The sequence below is a fragment of the Castor canadensis genome, chromosome 5 (assembly GCF_047511655.1).
Source record: "Castor canadensis chromosome 5, mCasCan1.hap1v2, whole genome shotgun sequence".
NCBI lineage: Eukaryota > Metazoa > Chordata > Mammalia > Rodentia > Castoridae > Castor > Castor canadensis.
Window position 1 is genome coordinate 165,072,212 of NC_133390.1, and position 22,186 is coordinate 165,094,397.

The 22,186-nt window shown below is 39.2% G+C and overlaps 1 protein-coding gene across 11 annotated transcripts in view; it reads right to left on the reverse strand.

Moving 5' to 3' along the window:
• The window catches only part of Ptprt (protein tyrosine phosphatase receptor type T), a 1,025,960-nt gene that overhangs the window by 136,887 nt on the left and 866,887 nt on the right, over nucleotides 1-22,186 (reverse strand). For 4 of the 11 annotated variants that reach the window (XM_074074786.1, XM_074074782.1, XM_074074787.1 and 1 more), the window contains one exon: nucleotides 12,919-12,950. The exons of 4 other annotated variants lie outside the window; for them this stretch is intronic. In XM_074074786.1, coding sequence (XP_073930887.1) covers nucleotides 12,919-12,950 — 32 coding nt within the window. The remainder of the gene's footprint in view (nucleotides 1-12,918; nucleotides 12,951-22,186) is intronic. 3 more of the 11 variants (XM_074074791.1, XM_074074788.1, XM_074074784.1) reach the window with 1 other exon arrangement.

Genomic DNA, 22,186 nt, shown 5'->3' on the forward strand with positions numbered 1-22,186 from the left:
TTTTTAAATAGTTATTTTTCTGTGTCTGTTATAACTGAATTTGAATAAATCCTCTCCATGGCAAAAGTCTTTTTATAGGGCATTATAAACAAAAATGTGTTGAGACTAAACTTAAAAGTGGGACTCAAGAGGTCTGTTTTAAAAAATAATCACAAAACAATCCCAACCCTTATCCTCTCATTTAATCTTTGTCCTGTTTCTCCAAAGCCGATTATAAATTTCATACCAATTATAAAAAGATGAATGATCTTGCATCCTGTTTCATTCTTGTCCCATTTCTACAGTGAGTGTACTTAAAGGAATGAAGTGGTTGGTACAGTTTTTGTTTGTTTGTTTGTAGATTTTCCTGTCGTATTTTGGGCAATGGTTATAAACTTTTAAGTCAGGGTCAGTTTTGGACCCCATCCATTGTATATTCCCTCTGGACTCTGACCTGTGAACTGTCTGTATTTGGGGCAGAGGCTATAGTTCTTGCCACTTTTGCTGCCATGTAAAGTCACCTCCTTCAGAATCCTTAGACAAGGATCTCTCAATTCATGGTAAGAATATGGCCCTAGCAATTGGTGCCTCTTTGTTCCTTGGGTTTCTTTTCTCATACAGCCTGCACCCTAGGTCAATATGGTGAACCCTTCCTTTCTTAACTTTGAAATGATATTTTCTCATTGGATTAATTCAAATACTTCACAATAGACCTGGGTAAAAGTATTTGTAAACTGCAACACACAAGTAGACATAACATAAAACATAATAATAGTAATAATAATAATAATACACATATTTGATGTACTGGGTACCTATTATATACCATACATAGAACCAGAGGTTGTAGGTATACCACAGTTTGATTTTCAATTCAGTTTTCAGTTGATCAGCTTGTCTAAACTGATTTAAACATTACCCAAGATATACATGTTTCAAAATGTCACATAGCACCCCAGTAAGATGTACAATTTTTATGTTTTTATGTATCAGTTAAAATAATAAGATAAAAGGTATTTTAAAAGAGAGCTGAATGCTGTGCCTGCTTTACATTACCTTATGTTGTCTTGATAAATCCCACACAACTCTCCTAATTTGGTATTACTGTTCCCAATTTACAGAAGAGGAAACACAGGGGCTTAGAGAAGTTAGGTTAGAAAGTGGCAAAGTCCAAGTTGTAGGCCAGCCTGAGCTACATAATGACACATTGATCTCAAACAGACAAACAAACAATTAATAAAAAGAAGTGAGAGTCCAAGATTTGCACCCAAATCTGGCCCATTCTCTTACACAACATTGTTTCCAGGGATTGGGTATTTTTTCCTCACATTCCAAGCTACAACAAAACACTAGTTAATACCCTTTAGGAGTGGAGATGGGACTGCGGAAGTATGATTTATTGAGCATGTTGACCCCTGCCCAGATGGCTGGAAAACACCTGTATAAACCTACAGCTAATGTATCAACACTGAATTAGCCATGAATCTCCTAAAAATCATTTGAGATTCCACACTTTCATGGTACTCTTCCTGTTATAAAGCAAAGATAAGAAAGAGAATAGCATGAAATCCTAGACCAACCAGATTTGAGCTTAGATTTTTCACAAGAAGTTCCCTTCTCATCCACTAGATGCCCAGATGATAAATGGCATGGGGAAGCAAGAATAAAACAAAGTATAAAGACTCTCTTAGCTTTCTCTATTTTTTTTTTTAAAAGAGCAGTGCTGCTAAGGTGTTTTCTAAAACAAAGCAAACCTTCTTTAGTCTTGAGGCTCATGTTGCTTTATAACTTTAATAGAATCATATTTTCACACTTCACAAAAATCAAGTTTCCTATTAAAAAGAGGGGTTTGATGGCACTAAGCTTTCCATTTTTCTACTCAGAAAACATGGGTGGTTGTAATATAACCACCAATTCCTACCCTCTTAGAATGTTCTGCACAGGGGTTCAAAGGCATTGGGATGAAAAATTGCTCTGGAAAGCAGCTCAGTCAATGTTTTTTAAAAATCTGTTAGAAAGGCAATTTCTTCGGCAGATGTATAGGGCTCCTTAGGATTCCTGTGATGAAGAGATGCTTCTGAACAACATTTCCCAGGAGATTAATCATAGCTGAGGGGCCTTTCCTCCTCATAGTGGCACCAAGACCACTATGAGGAATGATTGCTGCAAAAATTGACATATTATTTAAATATGTGTCTGGGGCGTTTTTACCATTCATTAAATGGTATCGACATACTTAGGAACAACATAAAGATTGTCAACCTCAATATCTAAAAAGGAAATGACACCTTCAAAGAGCATCCAGTTTTCAACGGATTTTGTCTTTCAAATTCAGTTTCCATTGTCACAACCAAAGCCACGTCTATCTAAAGATCCTGCAGGACTAAATTCTCAGCTAAGGTTCTTGGTCAAATGGCCAGACCATGTCTTTACACTGTTCTTCCAATTGCCCTTATTTGATGATCCTGGCTTCTCAAGTTTTTCCAGATGAGTAGCCTCAACCCTGGTTTCAGACAAGAAGAATGTGGGGAACATTACAATATCTAGGCACCAACCCTGACCACTTAATTCAGTTCTCTAACCTTTCTTACAGGTTGTAGTGTGTGTCTCCTCCCTATGTGACTATCCTCCCTAAACTTACACCAATTCATCTGAAGGATGAATGGTTCAGGAAGAGGCAATGTGTCCAATGAGACGGTTCAGAATAGAGGGCGAACCCCACATTCCTGCATTCTGAGAAACCTGACTTTTAAAGAAAAGCTTTGACAACTGTATAATGAAAGACAAGCCTGCTGTTACACCTGTATTTGGAAATAGTCACAATAATCCTCAAACCTTCAATTCCAGCTCCTTTTCTGTACACCAAACTATAGTCTTCTTATGTAAAATGACATTGTCTACACTGGCAGTTCTGTTGGAGTCATTGTTTCTGGTCTCTCTTGTTGGTATCAGCAGGAATGGATTCCATGAAAACAGATGTCCTATCTAATTGCTCAGAAGGGAAAATTTGTAAAGGTTAAGACTCACCATCTGCAATCACTATACTTCATTCTATTTAATAAGTTCTCCTTATTGGGCTCATGTCTGGTGGTTACAAGTGATCTCTATTTTTCTGGGGCACCCAACCACTGTTACATTCTGGCATAGCTCTAGTTTCATGAATGATACTTCTCCTGCACATATACTATATTATTTAATTTCTAAAGATAGTCCAAATAGTTGAACACTTCCAATTCCCTTTTACAGATGGGAAAACTGAAACTCAGAAGGTTTGGGATTCATAACTACTAAATAGTAGAACTAGTCTTCAAACTTTCTCCCAGTTCTTTTCTTTCTATCTCTATTTCATTTCTTTTTCAAGTTTGTTTTTATAACATGCCACAAAACTACCCATGACTCAGAAAGATGAATGTTGCATGTTTTTTCTCATAGGCAGAGTTTAGACCTAGAAGTGTAGACCAAAAGGGGTTTCCCTTTTGGATTCATGTTGGGTTGGGGCCTAATGGGAAGGAGGGAAAGGAGACAATGATGGGGGGGGTAAATATGATTGAAGTACATATATGCATGTATGAAAACAGTATAATACACATTAAAACAAATTAAAAGGGGGAAGCAGAAGGGGAATCAGAAGGAAATAAAGGAGGTGAATATGATTAAGGTACATTATAGGCAAATATGGAGATATCATGAAGAAACACTTTTGTACAATTAATATGCACTAAATAAAAAATAAAAGTGTGTGTGTTTCAAGATAGTGTGGCCAAGGAGAAAAGTAGGTTAATGCGCCGTTTAAGAAATATCTTAGAATTAACCTAGAAGGTAACACCCACGCACAGGAAATCAATGTGAGTCGATGCCCTGTATAGCTATCCTTATCTCAACCAACAAAAACCCTTGTTCCTTCCTATTATTGCTTATACTCTCTCTACAACAAAATTAGAAATAAGGGCAAAATAGTTTCTGCTGGGTATTGAGGGGGTGGGGGGGAGAGGGAGGGGGCGGAGTGGGTGGTAAGGGAGAGGGTGGGGGCAGGGGGGAGAAACAACCCAAGCCTTGTATGCACATATGAATAATAAAAGAAAAAAAAAAGAAATATCTTGTGCTGGTAGAGTGGTTCAAGTGGTAGAGTACCTGCCTAGCAAGCATGAGTCCCTGAGTTCAAACTCTAGTACCCCTCCCCCAAAAAGGAACATCTCACATATACCTTAAACAAGAAACTTGGGCTCTTTAACCCATAGTATCTTTCCTCAAAGCAGAACTGGTGACTTCTTTCTCTTTTTCATGTCTTCAGTGCTCCTCTTTCATGCATTTATAATATTATTTCATAACTATTTGTTGACATGTTCAAGGCTCTTTTAAGCTATGAGCTCTTCAGGTGAAAGGCATTTATTGTTAAACACTTAACATCTAACTCATGCTTCTCACAAAAGAACTGCTTAGTCAATGATTATGAATGAGAGCAAATTCCATTTAAATATCAGAGCTGTTTTAAAAAGTCAGCATTATGACTCCCATTTTACAGATGAGAAACTGAAGTTGAGATGGAGCTAAGAGACTTCTTTTAAAGTGGAGAGTTAGAATGCACAGGGCTTTTCCTGCTCAGCATCATCATTTATCTAATAATATCTTGCTAAATACTTCCAAGCCTTACCAGACAACTAGGAAATAAGTAGAAAAGTACTTTGGAAGAGATAAAGCACTACAAACAAACAAGATGTAATCATTACCATCATCACCAACCTTGAAGGGCTTAACTAAAGCACTTTCTTCTATTAAAAGTACTCTGCTGAAACACTTAAAAGGCATTTTCCACTTTGTGTATCTCAGAATCTTAACTTTGCTATATTCCTAGCTTGAGAACCGTTCCCACTTTGGGAATGCTTGCTGAAACCCAATCTGTCCTGGAGACACATTGCTGAGTGCCATGATGGCTGGTCACTTCTGGCTATTACCATGGATGTTTCAATAAAAAGTATTACTATAGTCTAGTCTATGATACACCTTGAGCTCTCCTAGGTAGGGGTTACATAGGAAGATCCTCAGGGCCCTCATTCCAGCACAAGCAGAGATGAGCCGTGAATGCCTGTGAGTAAATGGTTGTCACTGAAAGGACTTTTTAGAGTTTACCTAATCAACAGTCAATGAAGCAATGACCCCAATTGGTTGTTATACAGAACATTCACCAGCAATGAAGAGCACATGCTCTTGGAGGGAGACAGAACATACTTAAACCCACTTGTTTCCATGGCCCAACTGAAGGAAGGCCAATGGAAGTGTCACAGGTTGGGGTCTCTGACAACCAGAGAGTGATTGGCATGCAGGAGGTGTATTAGGAAAGCTTCACCTGTAGAAGGAAAAGAAAGGGAAAGGAAAGAAGAGGAGAAGAAAGAGAGGGAATAAGGAGAAGTCAAATGGTGAACAGTTGCAGTGATGGCTTAAATCAACTCATGGGTAGTTTTGGAGTTGGGGTGAATTTTATACCCCTGTGACCAACTATTGGACGACCTTGGGTTAGGCAACCTCAAAGGGCAAGTCTTGAAGGGGAGTTGTTAGTGGAGAGCTGTCTTTCATCAGCAATGCTAGGGGAGCAAGTCCTTTCTTCTTGCAGGGGAATCAGAGTAGCACATCAGTGTCTTCCACAGGAACATCCTCTCTACTCACATTTCAGTCAATCACTCCTCTTGGTCAGCAGAGAATCCCTCATACTTTCCTTATAAAATTCAAATGCATTTGCAGAGTAGAAACATCTAGAATTATAGAACTTTCTAAGCTTCAAGGCATCATTAATACCTGGTTGGAATAAAAACCGAAACTTAGTTATAAACTTAAAACTGAGGTGTAAACATTTTTTTTGCCATCTTTGTAGGAGAAGTAGTCATTTGTATTTTCCTTGATTAAGGTGACAAATCCTCTGACTTATAGATCAGCCCTGTTTGGTATTCATGACAGATGTGTTTAGACTCTAATCCAATAGAGTAAACAATAAAGCATCCTTCAGTCACAGTCCCTATCCAAATCTAACTATACACATGATCTAGCCTGGTACATTTATATCTATCTCATTGTGACAGCATTCATTAATTTTATGCATTTATAATTGTGACATACAAGTACAAATACAATGTTTCTAAACCTGAAGCCAATGTAAGACTACAAAATCAGTGATGTGAAAAAGAGCATTAACTAATTTCTAGAGAATGTGATAATATAAGAGATAAAATAAAATTGGAGTGGTATCAACTACCTATACCCACCCATGTATATTCAGACAACTAATCCACACAATGGTATGATGCCTGATTTGTTCTGGGTACTAAGCTGGTTGTCCAGAAATGAAAGATGAATAATACACAGTCCTATTCTAAGGGTATTATAATCAGAGAAGTGATCATGAATGAGTGAGTCAATGAGAGATGGATGTGACAATAAAGATATGAGCCCAGTACTACGGATATGGTCTGTGGAAATCAGAGAGGGCCACCAAAGTAGGAGAATAATGCTCTCTTGTTAAAAATACTGGTATTTTCTAGATACAGAAGGAGAGCAGGCATTGCAGGAGGAACACCCTGCAAGGACAAAGGTACAATACTCTGTAAGGTACAGATATATCAGACAGATGAGAGGATGTCATAATTTTCTCAGCATGCAAAATGCAGATGCTTACTAAAATGCAGATTCACAAGCCATGCTTTCAAAGAGACTGAGGAGATCTGGGTGGAGCCTAGAAATCAGCATTCTGATCCATGTCTTCCCCTTGGCTGAGCAACAGCAGTGATAGTCCTATCTTTGTCTGATTGCATGGTAATGTCTTAGATGTTCACCTGTCAATATGGTTGCTACTGGCTTTTGGTAATTGATATTTATCATCTTTAAGTGGTTTTCTTTTATTCCTATTTTTCTTCATTTTTATTCAGAGTGACTGAAAAATGATTTTTGAGTATCTCTTGATATAATCATTTTTAAATGCCTCTTTAAATAAAGTGAGCCAATGATACCTGGGTTGCAACAGTTGATGAAGTGAGAATATCCGTGTATTTAGGGAAAGGAGATAGTCTGTTATTTTACTTGAGGCCCTTTGATGTGTAGCAATTTTGTAACCATTTTGTCCCTTGAATCTTTGGAAAACTTCCATAAACCATGCATATTTTAAACTGTTTTAAATACCAGGAAATTGAGACTCAGAAAGAATTATGTATCATGTCCAGGTCATATGGTTGCAAAAAGAGAAGCAAAAGTTGCCCTAAAGTTACAGCAGTAAGGATGGTACTAGGTCTGGGATTATCTAAGAATTAGGGATTTTTTTTCTTTTTTTTAACTTTTTAAGAGCAGGGACAATAAATCCCTGTTGACTTTAGTTGTTGTGTCTTCTAATTTCATCTTGTTGTTTCACTCATTCAACATACATTTATTGGGGTACACTATGTGTTAAGGGTATTACAGACAGTTCTGTCATGAACAAGAAACAACCTTCATTCCTGCCCATGATACAAAGTGACTACAATGAGAGTTCAGTGAAAGGGGCGCTCTGGCAAGTGCAGAGAAACAGACAAAGCTTCTTGAAGGAGCAGTGTTTGGTCTGGACCTCGAATAAAGATGTAGGATTGAATTTGATGAAATTGGAGGAGATAGGAAGCATATAGGAGATGAACAGGAGATCCACAGAATGTCTGAGAGAGTGATCACCTCCTTGATACTTACACAAAGGCATTTGTTCAAGACAAAGGCCAAGCAAAAAAGTTAAGTGCTTTCTCTCAGGTGGAATGGTTGGAAAACTCTTAGAGCTTTTTCAAGAAATACTATACTAAAATATCTCTGTTTCCAATAATTACTGTGCCCATCACACACCTTGAGGTAAATTAACCTGTGGACACATGCCAACCCTTAACGTCCTATAAAAAGGGAAATACTGAACAATGGAAGTTGCTGGGAGCTGCTTCATGATAGAAAGGCAAAAAGGAATCCTACAGAAGCATTTATGTCATTTCACAATGTGATAACAGCTTCTATTTATAAAATACCTACTGTGCATCAGCCACCTACCTATTAACTCTTTCACTAACCCTCACTGAAATGCTGGGAAGTGACTATTGTTACCACCATTTATAGGTGAAGAAACTGAGGCTCAGTGTGGTTCCATGATTGTTCAAGTTAAAACTTACTTGACAGGAGAGACGGACCTAGAACTGTGATCTAAGCCCAACTCCAAATCCTACATTATTCTCCCTTATGTGTGTGTGTGTGTGTGTGTGTGTGTGTGTGTGTGTGTGTGTGTGTGTATAATGGGGAGACAGAGAAGAATCTTATCATAAATTCTCTTGTGTTGCTGAGTCTCTGGATCCTTTGAGGTTTCCATACCTCTGCTTATAACTGGGACCTTATTCATCCTGCTCATTACTAGTCTTGACCAATATTCACTCTAACCCCTGGGTTGCCTCTGGTGAAGCAAACCCATGCCCTCGGCTCTGACTCCCATCAGCACACTCCCTGAGCACCTGTGATACCAGGCCAATCCTCAGGTCAGCAGAGACAGGGTGCTGCAATTGTCTCCTGTCCATCCTAGAATAGGAACCAAGGTACTGGAGGTCTTGCACAGAATTGTGGCTCTATAGGCAGACCCCTGACTCTCCCACAACCTGAGTTAGGGCTCTCCAAGTTCATGACCCAGGCTAGAATCCCTTTATCTCCTAGGGCTTGCTGGTTATGTGGTCCAAGGATCAAATCCTGGCTCTGGGATATAGATATGACTTCAAAGCTGAGTCTTAACATCTGAATAAAAGCAAGATGATAATGTGTTGTGAGCATATGGTGAGGCTGGCAGGATGAATGTTGACTATAACGCTTTCCCTACTCCAGAAGTCTAGGACAATGATTGGCAAACTATGACCTATAGGCCAAATCTGACCCAATTCCTATTATTTTTATTTTTAATAGGTTTTATTGAAGCACAACCACATTCATTCATGTACTTATTGTCTATGATTGCTTTCATACCACAAAATCAGAATTGAGTAGATGCAGAGCCAAAAAACACAGGTTTGGAGACCTCCTGGTCTTATGTAAGGATCCTTTCAATGAGAGAGAGCACTGAAGGCCTCTTTGTTGGGGGCAAATAAAAATTCTTCTACCCACGATTTATACTTGTTTTACCATGGTTTATTTTCTTTTCCTTAGCTCTTCCATTACCCAATACACTACTCATCTATATTACATATGCTGTTTATTTCTATCTCTTCTACTAAAATGTTCCACGTTGGGTGGAGGTTTTTATTTGTGCTTATTCCTAACTCCCCAGAACCTTGACCAGTGCCTGGCACACAGTAGATATTTCATGAATATTTGTTGAACACAGATACTGATTTCACTGGAGAGATTGGTCAGCCAAAGTATGTTGGAGGCTTTCTCTTCCATGAGGTCCCCAACCCCTGTGAGGAGAGTATTACGTTTTTCTTATTTTATAAAGGGGACAACTTGGATTTGACTTAATTCTCAAACTGCAATGGGAACAAGAATCACCAGGGTATCTTGTCATGATGGAGGCTCTAATTCAGGAGATCTAGACTAGGGTCTTAGATGCTGAGTTTGCCACAAGCTTTTGCTGCTGCTGCTGCTGCTGACCTGTGATCCATGTGCTGGGTAACGAGGGTTCAAGGCTCCCATCCAGGATCTATCCCAGCACTTGAGTATGGTTTCAAACTGGAGATCGCAGAGGCTACCATTTTCTTTATGCCCCTTTTCTTTAATCTCTATGCCTCTCTCTCAATCCTATCTTTGCTAACTGTTCCTTGTCACCTTGCATCCAGATCTTCCTTTTCATGGTCACTCCACTTCCAGCATCTTCATCTTCTTCTTTCCTCACAGACTCCTCCATGTTAACTATACATGTGCCCAGGACTCTGTGATCTAAAAGGCCAATCTTATCTCCTTTGTTTTATGGCCCACTGGTTAAAGGAAAGTGATTCTCTTAATGACACCCAGGTAGACTGGCTTATGTCTGAATGTCCACGCTGTCTACCCTGTCCTCTGCAGCATCTTCTATAGCCAATCATCTTCTCCTTCTGCAATGACCTTTCTCTCTTCTCTGTCACAGTTTTCCTACCATTGGTTGGCTTTGCCAGTTCCTTTCCTCCTTTAAATCTTTAATTATGGTGAGTTCTTGGACCTCAGCCCTTAGATTATATGTTTGCTACATAATCTTTCTCCAGTCCTAATACCATTAACCTTATACCCTCATCTATCATCCTCAGAGGAAGGTTCTGAATATCCATCTCACACCCAAATGTAACCTCTGAATATCCAAGGTCCTATGGGCCATTCCTATTTCAGAATTCTATCAGACTTCTCAGCCCAGTATATCTAGAATTATATTTATCCTCTGTGTTGCAAGCCATTCTCCCCAGCCTCAGATGTTTCTATTTGCAAGATAATCCATTCTCCTTGTTTACTGCTGAGTGGCTTTAACAGAATGACTTTCCTTCTCTGAGCAATTTCCATACCATTAAATAAGGATAAGGTTACCTATCAGACTGGGCTATTATGAGGACTTAGTGTGCTAATGTATGCACAAACTTCTTAGCATGAGCTGGTAGTTTCCCCTTCTCTCCTCCTGTCTCAATAATTAAAAATACCTTTGTCTGTTCAGTCCCCTTAATGCTTAGGTTGTTCATCTTCTCAGACAAGTGTTCTCTGGAGGTTGGGGATAGGGAAATGGTGCTGAAGAGAAAATCGAACCACCTATCTCATCTCTGTAGAAGGCAGAATATTGCAGGGACTTGTTCTATAGTAATCTAGAATATATAACACTCAGGGTGCTTTAGGGTGGGTGAATATTATGAATATTATTATGGAAACCCATGTCCCATCCACATGCTTTTGCGTATGTTGTGGAAAGCATGCATTTCACATTCTAGGACTGGTGGAGTTCCACATTTGAGGGTTCATGACAGACTCTATGTTTGCACCAATTGATAGCCCTTTGTTTATCATTGCATCTGAACTACAAGTATTTATTATGTCTTCTATACTTCCATTTGCTCATATTTGTTTCTATCACTCTGCCCAGCACAGTGTATAGTATCAATTCAGTACCTAAAGACAGTGCTGTATGTGCTGGGAGACAGAAGGAGGGGTCAGGTATGTAGAGATTGTGATGAGTCGCTATATACCCATTCCTTAAGAGACTCTGGAAGACCAGAGAAGCTCCCAGGGGCCACCATTTGTGCCATGACCCTTATAGTTTCTTAAAGAAGAAAGGAAGAAAACTAACATTTTATGGGCACCACATTTGTGCCATACATATTCCCTCTTCAAGCATGCATTTCACATTTTGCATGCATTAACTTTCTGATTGAGGCATTATGACCCTCATTTTAGCCTTCAGAGAAATGAGAATTCAAAGAGTTTAGAAAACTTGTTCAGGACTGTACAACCACTGAGTGAGTGATGGGAATGGGATTTGAACACAGATCTGCCTGATTCCTAAAGTTCATTTTTTCCATCACAGCAACAATATTGTTTCATGCCTTTGGTCTTTGCAGATACCATTTGAAATTCTTCTGCATTGGGTAAAGTCATCTCTAAATACATTGATAACTATTCCCTGCCACATCACTGAGCTAGTTACTCAACTAAGTGCTCTTATACCAGAGTATTAACAGGTACTTCTCAGCTGACATTTCAATGATTTGAGTTTTATGCTGGTCTCTCAGATGGGCTTGAGCATCGTAAGGGTAAAGTTCAAGATTCTAGTCATTTCTCCATCCACACTGTCTGGAAGATAATGTGCATTTCCAATGCTTGTTTGTTGAATGAATGAATGAATGAATGAGCACATGAAGTAAGTTATGTAGAGCTTTCAGTATTGGTGATGAAGTTCATCGATTCCTATGTAAATGATGGTTATGGTGCCATCATTTTATGTGCTCATTGTTGGACCTCAGTGAGCAGGGTAGATGGGGCAGCCACTTTGCTGGCTGCATCTCTATCTGTGAAATCTTCATCAGATCACCGACAGGCAGAGCTCTCTCACAAGGCTGGGCTTGCCAGCAGTGAGTGAAGACATAGAGTGTGGTGGGCAATATTTTTTAGCATGAGCCAGGCATCCTGAGTTTCACTCCCACTCTTTTTGCTAGCTGTATGTGGGATAAGTTCACATACCTCTCCCTGAAACTCAATTTACAAAAAGTAGAAAATGCACATTGGGGACGTGGAATGACTTCAGTGGTTTTTCTACCTTCGTATCATTAAGTTTCTATTATATGTAGCTTTTTCCCTTATCTATGATTTGAGGACCTCTGTTTTATTAATAAGACAAATAATCACTTTTATTTAGTAAGTACTAAAAACCTGATAGGCCAGAAGCCATCTGTAACTGTAAACAAAATGTACTGATAATCTGAGATAACTAATGCTAAAAACACAAAACAGATAATTCCAGCTCAAAGCAAAATGTTGGATGTTTCTGTCACCTGTGAGCCTGGGTCTAGATAAAATCATGATTCTCTGCAGTCTTCCTGACACAGTGGAAACAGCCAAAGAACTTCTTTCTGTCCCTTGAGTCCCAAAGGCTACCCATTCCCTAAGTAGACACAAACAGACTCAAGCTCCTGAGATACTGTGATTCTGTCTTATGTGTGAAAATACTGTGGCAGGATTGTGTCCCTCTCTTTCAGAGATTCCTAACTAGAAAATTACACTCACAAAAGAAAAACAACCCCTCACAAGTCCAAAAATAGGAGAAAAAATAAGATGGCAGAAACAAAACAGACTCGAACAATGACAGTGCATTTTCAAATGGAAAACAACTACATAAAATAATGTTGGAGCTGTAGATGACTAGACAGAAGTGGATACAAGATACCAAGAGACAATCAGTTGATGCACGAAATGCATGCTACAGATTCCCTTATGGGGCATGAAGCAGTTAACACCGGCTCGATACTTACAAGTAATAGGAGTAGGAATAAGCATTTCTTCTATATATTGATGGGCAGTCAGATGAAGGAAATGTCCAAAAAGGGGGGAAAAAGAAAAGACAAACAAACAAGAATTAGATTTATATGAAATCTTGATTCTTAGAAATGCACACATTATTTCAGCATCCCTAAGCTCAAGGAGATGCAGTTTCTGTACTAATCAGATACTTTCAACAGCAGAAGTGAGAGAGATCTCCTATGATAGGGAGACTCACTACCTCATGTAAAGGAAGCCAAGTTTCATGGTGGCTGTTTTCATTGTTTGAAAGTTCTTTCTTATGTCCAACTAAACCTTACTTCCTTCTAATTATGTATCTTTTTGGTCTTGAATCAGGTTTCTGTGGCATCCTAGAACTAGTCTAGTATTCTTCCACATAAGTATTCCTAGGATCAAAGCAACAACACAATGACCCCTTCAGTTTTCCTCTTTCAGGCCAAACCGTGTCAGAATCTATTCGAGAAGGTTATGCCAAAACAAGGAAACATACAGCCAGTTTCCAAGATGCTCCCCAGAGATCCATGTTTCCTGGTACCCAGTCCCCTGTGTAGTGCCCTCCCATACTGAATCAGGACTGGCCTTGTGTGACCAATAGAATGTGGTGGGGGTTATGATCTGGGATTTTGCAAACTAGATTAAAAAGAAGCCTGTAGCCATATCCAGAGCTTTCAAACTCTCTCTTGGAAGCCCAAGTATTCATGTAAGAAGCCCTACTTCCCTGAGGTTGCCATGCTAAAAAGATCACATGGGGAGGCCCTGAGACTGCATAAAGAGAAAAATGTCCACCTGGCTATTCCAGCCCCAGCCAACAAAGTTATCCTAGTTAAGATTCTTGATGGTATGAAATAGAAACATGTCATTCCATTTAAGCTCTACCAAAAGTGAAGACTCATGCAAAATAAAGAATTGCTTTTCTTTAAGTTTTTAGATTTTAGGGGTCATTTGTTACACAGTAGGCCCAGGATAAAATTCAATCTCATTATGAAAGAACATTGTACTGAGAAGGAAGAGTCCTGACTTATAGTGTGAACAAACCCTAGCAAATAAACTCTGAGCCTTCATGTTCTCATCTGCTGCCTAGCCTAGGTGTGTTGAACTAGATTAGTAATTTTCAAACTGTGTTCCCAGGAGCCTAGGGGTTCTGCAGAGCAGCTTCAATGTAACAGGGGAGGACACCAAGAAGGTGAAGCTCTTTGTTCTCTCCCATCCACCAAAGCCAGAACATTTCCATTTTTAATCTATTTTATAAGTTGGAGCTTCATTTAAGTTTTCACATGGCTAGGAATTCTACTCACCAAATGGAAGCTTGAAAAATCACTGTCTTTAATCACTTCCCAATGTCTTTACTAGTTCTTGGCTTCTAAGCAATCACAAACTTCAAATAAATCCTTGATTTTTTCCCTTTGTTGTAATTTTTCTTGTGTTGTAAGAAAATAAATAGAATGTTTTTACTTCACATCAGATTTCCCTACACTGACAATAAGTGATACATTTGAGGATTAAGAAAAGGTATAAAAAATTCAGTTCCCAAATGTCCATCTAAGTAAACAAGAATATTCCTTCCCATAAAAATATTTGATTAATTTCAACCATTATTTGATTTGCTTGTCACAGGAAGATACAGTCATGAAAACTACAGAGATGTGAACACATATTCAGGTACCCAAGTTTCTACCTCTCAAGTGGGAAGTGGCCAAAGCCCTCAAGTCAGGGCTACCTTTAGGCTTTCTCTTGGCTGTCAAAGCCCAGTTCAATAACCCTACAGCTGCAGAATGATAGTGACTCTGAGAGGTAAGAAGACATGAAGCCCTTTGCCTCCTCACTAGGCGGAACTGTGGGAAATGAGAAAGAGCTAGAAACTCAGAAAAGTATTCAATGCCCTGTACCAAATAAGCAGTGAGCCTCTGTGATGAAAGAGCAAAAAAACCTCAAAAATGTGGTGGGTGGAAATTACACAATCCTGTGACAAGTCATCAAATCCCTTTCACTAGTCATGCAGGTTGGTACTGTAAGGAGATTATTCCTCTGCTTCATTGCAGCCTGATGTCATACCTGGAGAAGTTTTTCCTCAGGGACACAGCCCAGGACCATCTGATGAAGATTTATGAATATCCATTGCCATGGCCTGAATGTCTCTTCTGAAACTCATGTTGAAACTTAATCTGAAATTTATATGATGATGGTATTTGGAGATGTGGCCTTTAGGAGGTAATTGGGGTCAGACAGGATCATCAGGATAAGACTCCCATGAGGAGACTGGTAACTTTATAAGAAGAGGAAGAGAGACCTGAGCTGATACTTGCTTGTTCTGCCTCACAATGTGATGCCCTTGACCATGTTACAATGAGCAGGATGGCCCTCCCCAGTTGCTGAGCACATACCCGCAGCAGACTCTTAGATTTCCTAGCCCACAGAACTATAAGAAATGTTTCTTTTCTTTATTACCAAGTGTCAGATATTTTGTTACATAATTAGAAAAATGGACTAAGATACTTGTGTTGTCAAGAGCACTGGACTGAGAACCAAGAGGCCACTGTTCTAACCCCAGCTGTTTCACTTGCTCCCTGTGACATCTTAGGGAAATTTATTATTCCCCTCAGACCTCTATTTCCTGATCCATGTAGCAAGGGGCTGGCATCAGATCACTTTAAGCATCTTAAATACCATTACTTACTGGCTTCATAGTCTTGAGCAAGTCACTAAAGAGCTCTGAGTCCAGGTTTTTCTATCTCAAGCTTTGGGGCAATGACCTATTCCCAAGTTCATTGTGCACATAAACATTAGATTATATCAATCTAGATTATATTTAAATTAGATATGGTATATAATTATAGTGTTCTTCTACTTAGGAATAAAAAATAATAAAGTAAGATAATAAAAAATAAATAAATAATGAAAAGTAATAAAATAAGAAACTTCAGTAGCACTTATTATGTGCTAGGCATTGTTTTCGACTTTTCACACATTCATCTGTATATTCTTCACAACTGCTCAGAAAGGTGCTACTATGGTCTTTACTTTATAGATGAGGAAACTGAGGCAAAGAAAGTAAAGTCAGTGTCTGAAGTTCACACAGCTAGTCACTGATTTGGTAGCATCATGGCTCTAAAGCTTACGTTTTTGACCACTATGTGTGGTGACTTTGAGGAAATATGAAAACAGGTTGGTAGTGAGCCAGGCCTGGAGATACTATGTGCCATATCTCTTTTAATCCTCCCTACAATCCTAGGGGGCAGACATTGTTATACTCAATTTTAGTTGGGGAATCTAAGGTCTAAGAGGTCATCCTTCACTAGGGCATAGTGAACACTGTGTGAACCACTGTGACTAAGTTATAGTGACTAAATGCAAAGCCTCTGTCCTAAGCTGAATGTCTTCACTGTTAGCAACTTTTTCCTGCATTGTATAGAACACCAAGGGTTCACTTGGTATTCTAGCCCTCTGGCTTTTCTGCTCTCAACTTTCAAGATACACCTTTGTCCAGGCCACCTCCTGATGACAACATGCCTCTTCCTTCACTTTCAGACCACAGATTGCCTCTTCTAACTGCTTTTTCTGAGTTACCCTAGAGGTCACCAAAAGTCAGTGTTATCCCTGAACTGCCTTCAAGGAAACTCCTAGAATAATGGTAACTGGAAATCTATTAATGGACTATCTTTTCTCAATTAAGCTGCAATGTCTTCCAGGGCAAGTATCACCATCTTTACTCTGTGACCAAAACACAGTTACATGTGTGTTTTCTCTAAGTTTTGAAGAAGATTTACTGAAGGTCTAAATTTACAAAGATACAGTGATATTGCAAGTAACAGATTGCCTGTAACCAAAAATCTTGAGCAGGAAGACAGCTGTGCTTAGGGAAAAAAGAAAAACAATAACCCCAAACTTAATAAATCACATACTGCAGAATCTTCTTTTTAGCTGGCTGAGAAGATTGACTTCAGGCATGGTTTCCTTTTGTTCCATACCATTTTTACAAGAGTACATAGCCATCTATATATCCATGTAACTCATAAACCAATGCATTGTTCCATCCATTTATCCATCCATCTGTCCATTTACCCACCCATATATTCATCCACTCACCCATTCATCCAACGATCCACTTAACAAACCATCTAGTGCATAAGCCCGCCCATTCACTATCCATCCATTCACTTATCTGCTCACCCATCTTTTCATCATTAATTCAGTAAAAACTTCTTGAGGAGCTACTATTATACATCTGTCTTTGGTAGTACTAGAAATAGACAAATGAAATCCTGATCCAGCCCACCTGCCTGACGTGAGAGCCAGACAAGAAAATTATTAAATAGATGATAATAATGGCTATGACTTACATAGTAAGCTATCATTTAAGGGTCACATACTGTTTTAAGTAAATTATTGGACTATTTTATTTAATCCTCACAATAACCCTATGAGGTATTATTGTATCTGTTTTATAGATGAGAAGAGTGAGGCTCAGGGAGATTAAGCAACTTACCCACAATACATAGTAAGTGGCTTGAAAGGTATTAAAATCTAGGCAGTCTCATGTAAAGAGCCTGTGTAACTAGCAACTATTTTATATTATCTTCTGCAGTGGTAAAGGATATGATGTGGCAACACAGACAGCTGGGTGGAGCGGTGGGGAAGGAAACTAAGTAAGGTGGACCAGAATCTGTGATATTTGAGTTGTAAAGTCAAAGAAAAGCCAGATGGGGAAGGGGGAGGGTATGTTCAGGCAGATGGAACTGTTTTGTGGAGTAAGTGGGTAGGCTAGCAAGGTGGGAATGTGAAGATGTTGGAAAGGTTAGTTTCCAAGGAGTTTAAGGAGTTTAGTCTCTTTCCTATAGGTCATAAGGAAACTCCAAGAAGCCAAATATTTGTTCTAGATTGTAAACAAAGAATACGAAGAGAAAATCAGAGGGGAGAGCAACAGTGGCCATAGAAGCTATGGTAAGGGCCAAGGCAAGAGACGTGGGGGACCTCCTTTCCATTGGCCATGGGAATGGAAAAGTAAGAGGTAAATATGGAGAATGATTAAGATAGAAAATTAATAGGCGATTAAATATGAGCACATTGAAGAGGACATCCAGGTGTCTGCTTGAGTGGCTATCCAAGTTAGAGAAATAGGAAAAGGACCTCCTTTTCAAAGTATGTGGTAAGCAGCAATTTAGAAGGAGGAGGATTAAAAGCAATACATTTATTTGGGATGTTTTCCCACCTGAATGAACCACTCAAAATTATGCCACACAATTCACCATTCCAGAAGTTTTGTTTTATATTTCATCTAGGTTAGATAGATGGTTATTTAAAGTGGGGACTCTAGGGCTGGTGCAGTGGCTCAAGTGGTAGAGCACCTGCTTAGCAAGTGTAAGGCCCTGAGTTTGAACCCCAGTAATCCAGTACAACCAAAAAAAAAAGAAAAAAGAAAGAGTGAGGACTCTATTGTCTATTGCCAAAGTTGGAGACCAAGCTCTGAAACTTAGCCATGTGATTTCAGGCAATTCCCTTAAACATTATTTCAGTTTTCTTATCTGTAGCACTTTATAATATAGAAATGTCACCATCTCTTTTAGCTCACCCTGTAGTTATCTTTTCTGATTGCCTCACTGTTTCTCTTTTTTTCCCTGACTAAACAATGTGTTCCTTGAAGGCTCAGAGCATGACACATCTTTTACATACTGCTCTCCATCCTTACTACCCTCCTACAATAGGACTCGATGTTGATGGTTGATACTTGAGTCTGTATTCTGAATGACACTTCTCTTGTATAAGAGATAGAGTGTTAATCCCAGGTCCCATCTGCTTAATTTCATTGGGACATTTGAGTCAAATGTTTTAGGGAATCCCTAGTACCTGTAAGGCACGTTTGAGATAAAGAAGAATCAGAACAGACAGTTGATGATCCGGTGGGGGAGGGAGGATGACAAAACATAAGTTGTAACCCCACAGAGGGGATCCAGATGGTAAAGAGACTGTACCTAGATTGGAGGTCAGGAGTGATTTACTGGAGAAAGTGGCTTTAGAATTAGGCCTTAAAAATAAGTCATATCTGGTCTCAAAAAGCTGAAGAGTGCAGGCATTGAATGAGGAGGAAAGTTCATCAATAAAACAAGAAGAGTTGGGGTGGCATTAGGAGACCTTCTTGAATCACTGTAAGCAGGGGGACAGCATAGAGTGACAAAGTTTCCCAGACGACTTGAATATGTTGCTTCTTCCCTCATTTTCATTCTGTGAACCACACAATGGAAGGAAAAGCTGTTGGAGGTTTGCAGACAACAGGGTTGGGAAAATGAATTTCATTTTTGAAATATAACCCTTGCTACAGTGTAGTGGGATCTGATCTGTAGCATACTATAATCTAGTAGTATGCACTGCCTCTTTTAGCTCACCAAGTAATTATCTTTTGTGATTACTTCATGTTTCTGTGATGGGTTGGGAGGAGGGCTGTATCAGGCAGGACAGTGAGCAGACTCATGCAATTGTCCTGTAGAGATCTGCTCCAGGGAAGAGTCAGTGGAGAGAGAAAGGAAAAGGAGGAGGTGTGACCAAGAGAATGTAAAGATGCAGGTTTAGAAGAGTCCAGAGTAACAGAATCCCATTGGTTTGACAAATAGGAGGGAAGATAGTGCTTATCAATTAGTTGGGGATGTAAGATTTGGGACCAAGATGGGGAGTACATAATGATTTTGACTTTAGGTATGAAACACTTGAGGAATATCATAAGAAGATGATACAAAGAATAGAACTACACGTAGTAAGAGAGGACTGAAGCAAAAGACTTCTCAAGGGTCATTTCCATCCTCAGACCTGCAAAGCCACCAGGCAGTGTGACAAATACACAAATGCAGACTTATGCACACAGCACAGGAACTGCAGGCAGGGGAGTGCCATTGGATGATTCTGGTGTGGGGTTTGTGGAACACCTTGCTAAAGAGGTAATACTTTGAAGTCCTTCTTGGAAGAATTTAGGGTTGAAGGTTAGAGAGTTATAGGAACTTTATAGGTGAAAAGAAGTGTTAAGACATTTAGTTCAGGGAAACACATGCCCAAAGGCAGGATATGGTTAAATTGGGGAAAATAATTTTATAGAGGAAAAATGACATCTGAAACTGAGCCACTGATTCCTAGTTGCTTATATTCTACTAGTCTCCCTGGACTGGTAGAAGTTAGAGGCCTGGTTCTGGAGTCACACAGTCTGGGCTTGCATTTCAACTCAGTCCAAGACCTTGTATAACTCATATAACCCTTTGGACTTTTTCCTCTTCTTTTTTTTTAAAACCAAAACAACAATAACAACACAACCAAGTAATAATATCAACAGGCCTACCTAACTATGATCTTTAGGAGGATTACAATCAGAATGTGGCAGTGGGAAATGAAGAAATTAGGTCAGTGTGTGAGTACTGATTGCAATACTTCTGTTAGCATATTAGTGATGGACTTGGAGTTGGCTTGGTATAGTTGATTGTCATATGTGAGATGAGTGCCCCTGTTGATATTGTGTGTTGTAATTCCTTAGGCAGGAATGGCGAATGAAGCCTATTCTGACCAGGAACTCATTTGATCTCTAGAATAGCCTCATAAGACTGGCTGCATCTCACAGTGAAGAAAGCCAAGGCTGAATCTTATAGTTGAGAAAGTCAAGGTTGAGATTTGTTAAGTTGTTTCTTCAAAGTTAATAGCAATAAATAGGGCTATAGAAATTTGGACACAGTTTTTCGTATTCTAATTCACAGTCATAAGGTGTCTACATCCATTAGGCTGGGAGTCATGGTACCAGAGGGCAGATACAAATTACAGAGAATCAGTGTACCCTTGGAGGTACATGTATCTCTTAAAATAGATTCTCATATTTCTTTTTTTTTCTAGTGAAAATGATAGCAAAGTTTATTAGGAGAAGAGTACACTTTCAATAAACTGAAAGTGAGTTGTCTCTAGAATAAGAACAACCAGATTCTCATATTTCAAATTTAAGACACTCTTGGATAGGACAGGCATGATTGACAGAAAGTTCAGGCTGGACCAAAAGGAGTTGAACAGGGAAGAAAGTGAAGAGATAGGAGGTGGCTAGAACCACCTCAAACTGATTTGATCATCCTAAAAATTTCCTAGTTCTCATGGAGAGATAGAGAGGTTAATATGGGATTCAGACGAGCACTGGGGTACATATCTGCAAACAATCTTACCTAACCTGGCTCTAGTGTTTCTCTGTGCAAAAGTGCATGTTTTGTGGGACTTCAGACTCCAGGAATTGTGTCTAAAAGCATGGCATTGAACTATCTGAAACTTGGGGACATATGCATGCAATTTCATACCCTGCAAACATTAAATTGTAGAACTTCCCACATGCAAGTGGCTAATAAACATCTTCAACCATCAAGATATATTGATTAAGGCATTAAGATTTGAGTTTTCAACTTTAATCTACATTGAAGGCACCCAGTACCCTGTGGTACTGTGTGAAGGAACCATACAGTAGCCTTGTGAAATGAACTTGAGACTGGGGAACTGAGTTAGTGATGAGAGTCTCTCTCTATGTCAGGACTCAACATGTTGCTTGTAAAAAGGAAGTATGTGTTTCTATATAATGTCATGTGGCACCCATCCTAGAACATTACAAAGTCTAGATGTGATCATTAGATCCAGGAGAAAAAGATGCAGTCATTATCTTGTGACAGCATAAGGATGGATATTTTGTAGTAAGAGTAGCTAAAACTGTAACCGTAATTAAATGCATCAGTGAGGGGCTCCAGGTTCCCTTCTTATAATGCTCATGCAATCTTATGTATCTCCATGTAGTCCTTATTATGTATGGTCCATATTAAAAAAAACCCAGTTCAAACAGCTAAGGTTGATACAAAAGGAATTCTAAACTCTAACATGAGTATTTTGCAAACTATAGGGAAGTCTCATTTAAATTGCCCACCAACATAATTTTTGACATTCATCTCTCAAGGTGCTCTCTCCATCACAAAACAAATCCCAGAAATAACAATAAAACATCCCACAGATTTTATTGATTTTTTTTGTCCCTCTCTCTTTTTTCTAGTCATCTAAATGTAAATTAACTTAGTTTTGTTCATTAAGCCCTTCCCATCATCCTTGTACTGGAGGCCATTCTCTGCCTGTTTCCTAGTTCTGTGTCACTAAAGGAAAACCCTAACAGGAAGAGAAAGTCTCTTTGGAGAATGGCAAGGGAGCCCTAAGGCCAATGATAGCAAACCCTCAAGAGAGAGAAGCTGAGGACATC